This window comes from Sinocyclocheilus grahami, unplaced genomic scaffold, assembly GCF_001515645.1.
Source record: "Sinocyclocheilus grahami isolate Dianchi unplaced genomic scaffold, SAMN03320097.WGS_v1.1 scaffold1470.1, whole genome shotgun sequence".
NCBI classification, from domain to species: domain Eukaryota; kingdom Metazoa; phylum Chordata; class Actinopteri; order Cypriniformes; family Cyprinidae; genus Sinocyclocheilus; species Sinocyclocheilus grahami.
In genome coordinates this window covers 151,397-157,600 of record NW_015506649.1, presented here as the reverse complement: position 1 = coordinate 157,600, position 6,204 = coordinate 151,397, and the positions used below count along the sequence as shown (strand labels likewise).

Here is a 6,204-nt window from a genome sequence, read left to right as displayed (position 1 = left end):
TGACCTGCAGGAAGTGATATCAGTGGTAGTCACCCAATAATTAGCATTTTGATGTGCTCATGAAGGAGTGTTTGCACATCTCAGGGTTTCTTTTGTACTACATAATGCACACTGCATAAGTGCACTTATTGGGCACATAGTGGAGCATGAAAGGTGGAAATAGTCCTTTTGGCAGAATAAAGTTGAAACCCCAATTTCTGGAACTGTCTTTAGTAACAACTCACATGGGAGAGTGAAGTTAGTCAGACGTTTGAGCCACAAACCTGGAAATCCAAAGATCACTAGGGGGAAAAAAATACTATATGCAAATGATAATCTAGAATAAATGAAAGAAATTAATATACTGGTAAATAAGTCTATGTGTGTGCAGTCAACACTAGATGGAGGTGTAAAGCAATGCAGCAGTTAACATTCAAGCATCTTTAACTAAAACTTTAGCAGAAAAGTTCTGACCTTCACTGTACATATAGTCATTTTGGATAGTACAATAACTTGGGTAAAACTGACAAAAATATATAACTCAGAACAGCAAAACAAAAATAAATATTCTACTCTTAAAGTTGTGCCCACTAACCTCCAGTGCAGTGGAGGACATCAACATGGGCTGCAACCTAGACCTGATTACAGACCCTTGTTAAAATAAACTGTGGTGATGTGAGGATTGTTTTGCCGTATCCTCTCTTGAAGCTCCGGCTCCAGGCTGCTCACCTTCATAGAACTTCACAAAGACAAAAACAAAACAAAACAACAGTATAATCAGCATGTCAATCAAACCACGGCAAAAGCGTTTCTAAATTAGAAGCACTCACCTCTTCTGTGGGAACAGAGCACAGCACAGTGGAGTGGCAAACACCAGACTGTGAAGATGGTTAAGTCATTCATTCATTCATTGTTTTAAACAATGATTGCATTGTATAGCAAATAAACACTGCCTTAAAATCTCACCAGAGTCCAACAAGTCCAACTTGTACAGGGGCATTGAGAACCGGGAACCGCTGAGAAACAAACAGAAATTTTACAAAGCAGTTTAAAAACACATCCTCTCACACAGATTCAGAGAGATGCTTGAAATGAGTCTGTGTTTTGGATTCCTTACCTTCATGAAGGCCTTCTTTTCTAAGGCATTCATGATAACCGGAGGAAGAGCTGTTTGAGAAAAATTCAGAACACTCTCTTAATTTCATTTTTATCTACTTTATTTGGCTGTGAATAAAAGGTAGATAAAATCAGTTTAGTGGTTGAATACTTACACCAAAATATAGAAAAACGCCAATATTTAGACGAAAAACATCTACAAAAGCTTACCCATGGCTGGCACTGCCATGCCGATACGAGACACCACCACCTGTACGATGGCTTGCTGAGCAGCTTCACTTGATTCTCCGAGACGTTTTCCCTCAGCATCAGTAACAGGAATACCATACTTCAGCTCTCTGTAGAAGAATTGAGAAAAGAGAAAATTAATTCAATAGATGATTCAACACAAACATACGCTCATTTTAGTAATTAAAATGTTGAAGACCAGTTTTCTCACTTACCTTTGTCTCATGAAGGGTATGTTGATACAGTTTGCTGCTGCCACTGCAGCAAATGGAACAAAACGCCCCATAATAGCTGGCAAGCTCTGAGATCAGATATTTCAAGTCACTATTGCTATATATTGTGTAGATGTAAAAACTGCAGTCAACAATTAAGGCAAGAAAGAGGTAAACCGATTTTTGCACAGGGTAATAAAGATAAAAATATTTAACCACTGTCTAGTATATATATATTTTTTATAACATCTTTTGCTGTTTGCTGACTGGAGTAATGGCTGCTGAGAACACATTAATTAAAACAATTAAATAAAAAAAGTTATTTAAATTGTAATAAAATGTCACAATTTTGATCAAATAAATGCTTGGTAAGCATAAGAATAAAATCATTTAAAAAATAGATTTTGAACAGTAGTGTATATATGAAAACAAACTAAAACAATAGTGTTAAACTGATATCTTAATGGTAAAAAATTTTGTTTGCTTAAAGTGACTCTGTAATTAACTATAAATATTGAGTAGTTTAGTGAAAGGACAGACCTTGGTCAGAGCCTTCAGTCCAAGGGCTGTTACTACAGCTCCAGTGGTAGCACTAACGTAGGCTGCTCCAAGCTGACTGCAAAAGTTTAAATAAAATACATATGTCTTAAGTATTACTAAGCAGATCAGTACCATTAATATTTTTCATTGAGCTCATCATAATTACTGATATTACAGAATGCACAACTCTCCTTTATCAAGACTTGGGTTTAGAAAAGCTACAATGTTGAAGTAGTGCGTTCATCCCTAAAATATGTGTCATAAACAATTTTAAAACAAGCCTCACTGCATAACCTATATAAAGACAATTAGGATGTTAGATGATAAACTGTCAATAAACACATGATCAGAATGGAAACATGAATAAATGAGCATGCTGTCAGAATCTGCCTGTATTCAGAATGTGTAGAGATCATGAAACACTGACATCTCTGCTCCAGGGAACAGATTCCACCATTTGTGTCATCATGACAATTTGGCTTATGCAACAGTTTCAGGAAACTAAATTGTGAATTATACCAACATAGTGTGGGCAAAACACATCACACTATCAAGAAAGGGGCTGCCATGAGGCCTCCATATAGAAACCTGCATCTAGATTGTTTCTAGTAGTGATCTTAGCCTTCATACTTCACGGTGATTGGCGCATCTCCACTGCGGTTAGTGTAGTTGACAATGGCGTTGAAAGACTGGTTTACCCACTGCCAAAACACCACTGCTGGGGCTGTCCTGATAACAATGAGAGACTTAAATTCAATAAAAAATGCATTATTTGAACTATTTCAGACTATTTCTAATTAAAAACCCTTTCATAAACAATGCTGTAGTCATAAGAATCTCCCACACAAGGCTGTAATTTGAGTTACATGTTGGTCTTGCTCAAAATGACTCATTTGCAGATGACTCACTGATCCAAGTAAAAAAAAGTGTCCACAAAACCAGTAAAAGAGAAATATATATTTTTTTCCAATCTTAGTCATAATGTTATTTTACTCTGTCAATGTTTTAAGAGAGAACAAAATACTACCATAAAACAGTCAACCTCCTAACCCTGAATCAAACCACCAAACTAAGCTATTCAATAGGAGTGTGGTCTTTTCCATGATGACTCATTTAGGAAATATTCACAGAACTGAGCGGGGATATTTATCCCAGGCCATGGAAAGATTTACTCAGTTTCCTTTTCTGGCTTTAATGTATAACATTTTCAGGTCTATATACACGTCCTGCCCATATGGTGTCCAGAACAATAAGCGATCCAGTTCGGCAGTGTGCTTACCTGTAAAAGGTAAGCATGCAACCCGTAATGGTCATGTTCATGGGCACTTGTGCAGACATGCGTCCAATTAGCAGCATTTTCTCTCCTGTGTCTGGGTGGAAAGCAGAGTCGTAAATGTATTTGGCCCTCCATAGTTGATCTTCTGTTAGCCCAGGCTTCATGGTTCCCAACCTGTAAAGGAGGGCACAGCAGTACAGTAACACATCAAAACAATAATATAAAAACAATAATAGACCGATCCTATGATAAACTGGCAACAGCATGGAGAGCTGAAATATTATTTAGCACAATAGAATAAGAGCTCAATAATTGTGTCATATGTAGAATTTTAAACCTACAAAGAAGTGTATTTTATGATAGCATATGGCAGTAATGGGGTAATCAAAAATAAAATGCAACTAATCTGTGCTCGTGTTTATTTACTTTCATTTTTAGTTTAGTGAATTGAACTTCGGTCTTAAAAAGCTTTATTTTTCTTGTTAGATTGTAAATGTGATTTTAGACCATTTTTTGCACATAATGGATAGCATAGCCTACTTTCACTATATTTGTTTTCATTACCTTTAATATAAAAAGCTGACTAAAAGTGATCGAGGATGGATCATTTCGACGAACTTGATGAACCTGTGATATCTTCTTCAGGGCGAAAAAGGAAAATAAAAGCTGAAACGTTTTCACGGAACCTTGCAAAAGCAGCGCATTACAATGGTGAGGGAAATGCTCCGTGTATTGCGCGTAATCACATCCACACAGTTTATGATCAAAACAACAACGTTTGTCAACGTTGTCTGAGAAGATTACAAAGATTAAACGAGTGTCTTTTTAAACTCTAAAACATGGAAATGTGGAGTTATCTGCTTTTGCTATAAAACTAACTTTTAATATGTAAAAAAAAAACAAAACATACTTTCAATGAACTTTAATTTTGTAAATTACCTGTAATTGTTTAAGTTATTATTACTTAATCAAAACAACCCAACTGCAGTTTGATTGATATTACTTGGAATGCGCAATAAAAAAAACGTGATTTCTGAAAATAAATAAATAAAGTAAAAAGTTATCAGAACTCTTGCAAATGAACTCTTCATACATACACATATATATATATATACACACACACACACACACACACACACACAGTGTTTCCCCTAGGTTTACCGCTTGGGGGGAGGGAGGGGGAATGTTTCCGTTTTTTTTTTTCTGGACTCATTTTTAATGGTTAAATAAAATTGTATTAATCAAAAAGCATGTCTAAATTAAAATCATGAAACATAAACAATTTAACATCAATTTATTAAAAGTTTAACAAATATTACATGTTTAGGGCCCTATGAAATGTTTTATTTTTTCCAACCTTATGTTTTATTGTTACCAAATTCTGTTTTAGCATGTCTAACTACTTGAAAGCATTAAAACAAGTTTCATTTATTCTTACAATAGCCTTGTGATTTTTGGCTCAGAAATTCTGTGTTGTGTATTTACATTTTGTTTTAAGTCATAAAACATTCATTTAATCTATCTTTTAAGTAATGAAAATTAAACAAATTTTATTTTTTGCAAAATAAAGTTAATTTAATATTACAATTAAAACACTGAAGAAATATTGTATGAATATTCCTTAAAAATAAGGTTTTAACAATTTTAGTAGTAGTAGTAGCAGTCTGTTACGTACATTCTACTGAACAGTAATATATTTCTGCCAATGCCCTCAAGTTAAACCAAACTTTTATTTTGACGGGTTGCCGTGAATACCTTTACATTTCTGTGTGTGTATGACATGATGATAGTTTTACTCAAATGAAATGGTCAAATGCTCATGAAGTGAATCTCAGAGCAGTTCTGGAGATGTTGTTCGTGTATTTATGTCCTCATTTAGTGAGACGGCAGACGCTAAAATCACCGCAAGCGTCACGCACGCTTCAGTACGAGTGGTAAACAAAACCGCACGTCTGCGCCATTCATTAACACAGAGACACGCAGAATTCATATTTAAATATGAATCGTTTGGTGGCTTAATATTTACAAATACGAGTGGGAGTGTGCTCACTTATGTGTGTGTGTGTGTGTGTGTGTGCGCCCCTAATATAATGGCAGGGGAAACTGATATATATATATAGATATATATAAATAAAACAACCCAAATAGAAAATGTAGAGAATACTGAGATATATACCGTATATTGCATTTCAGCCAAAAAATACAGAGATATGAGTTTTTGGCCATATCGCACAGCCCTAGGTGAAGTGTGTAATTTTTGGATTTTAAAATAGTTTCTCCTTTCCCAGCTTAATTTGGAGAGACATAAGTAAGCCATTCGTAGGTTGATTCCACTGAAAAGCTCTGTGGCACTTTCAAAACATTGCTATTTTTGTTTGAGTATCTCAACTAGCATCATTTGGGGTGGGACTGGCATCTGTTTGACTGACCAATGAGAGATGGGGGAGTCTTTGAAAACAGCCATTAATAAGACTTCACAGGGCATCAGAGGAGGTAAAATCACACTCTCTCACACACACAAACACAAGTCTGGTTTACTATCCTTGTGGGTATTCTCCATAGGCGTAATGGTTTTAATATATATTTATTAAATGGCTTAATACAGTGTTTCCCAACTGGGGTGCTGACTGTCAAGAGCAGGGGTGCCATGTAAAAAATATTTTTTTAATATTTTGAAATTGCTAAAATGTTCAAAAAAGCATATATTATATATTATCCATTTCTGATGTCACAAAAATTTGTGAGATAGCTAGTTATAATGGTAATTAAATAATGTTTACATATGTATAAATGGCTACATTAAAATCAATCATATAAATTGGTCTCTTCATTAGAAATTAGCCTACTGATTGC

General features: G+C 35.0%; 1 protein-coding gene across 3 annotated transcripts in view; it reads right to left on the bottom strand.

Moving 5' to 3' along the window:
• The window catches only part of LOC107570532 (sideroflexin-1-like), a 7,833-nt gene continuing 1,629 nt past the window's right edge, over window positions 1-6,204 (bottom strand). For 2 of the 3 annotated variants that reach the window (XM_016256757.1, XM_016256759.1), the window contains exons 3-11: window positions 3,355-3,525; window positions 2,706-2,804; window positions 2,076-2,151; window positions 1,539-1,624; window positions 1,306-1,433; window positions 1,097-1,146; window positions 946-995; window positions 810-857; window positions 1-718 (exon numbers count right to left, since the gene is read on the bottom strand). In XM_016256757.1, coding sequence (XP_016112243.1) covers window positions 622-718; window positions 810-857; window positions 946-995; window positions 1,097-1,146; window positions 1,306-1,433; window positions 1,539-1,624; window positions 2,076-2,151; window positions 2,706-2,804; window positions 3,355-3,525 — 805 coding nt within the window. In that variant the 3' untranslated portion in view covers window positions 1-621. The remainder of the gene's footprint in view (window positions 719-809; window positions 858-945; window positions 996-1,096; window positions 1,147-1,305; window positions 1,434-1,538; window positions 1,625-2,075; window positions 2,152-2,705; window positions 2,805-3,354; window positions 3,526-6,204) is intronic. The other variant, XM_016256758.1, reaches the window with a different exon arrangement.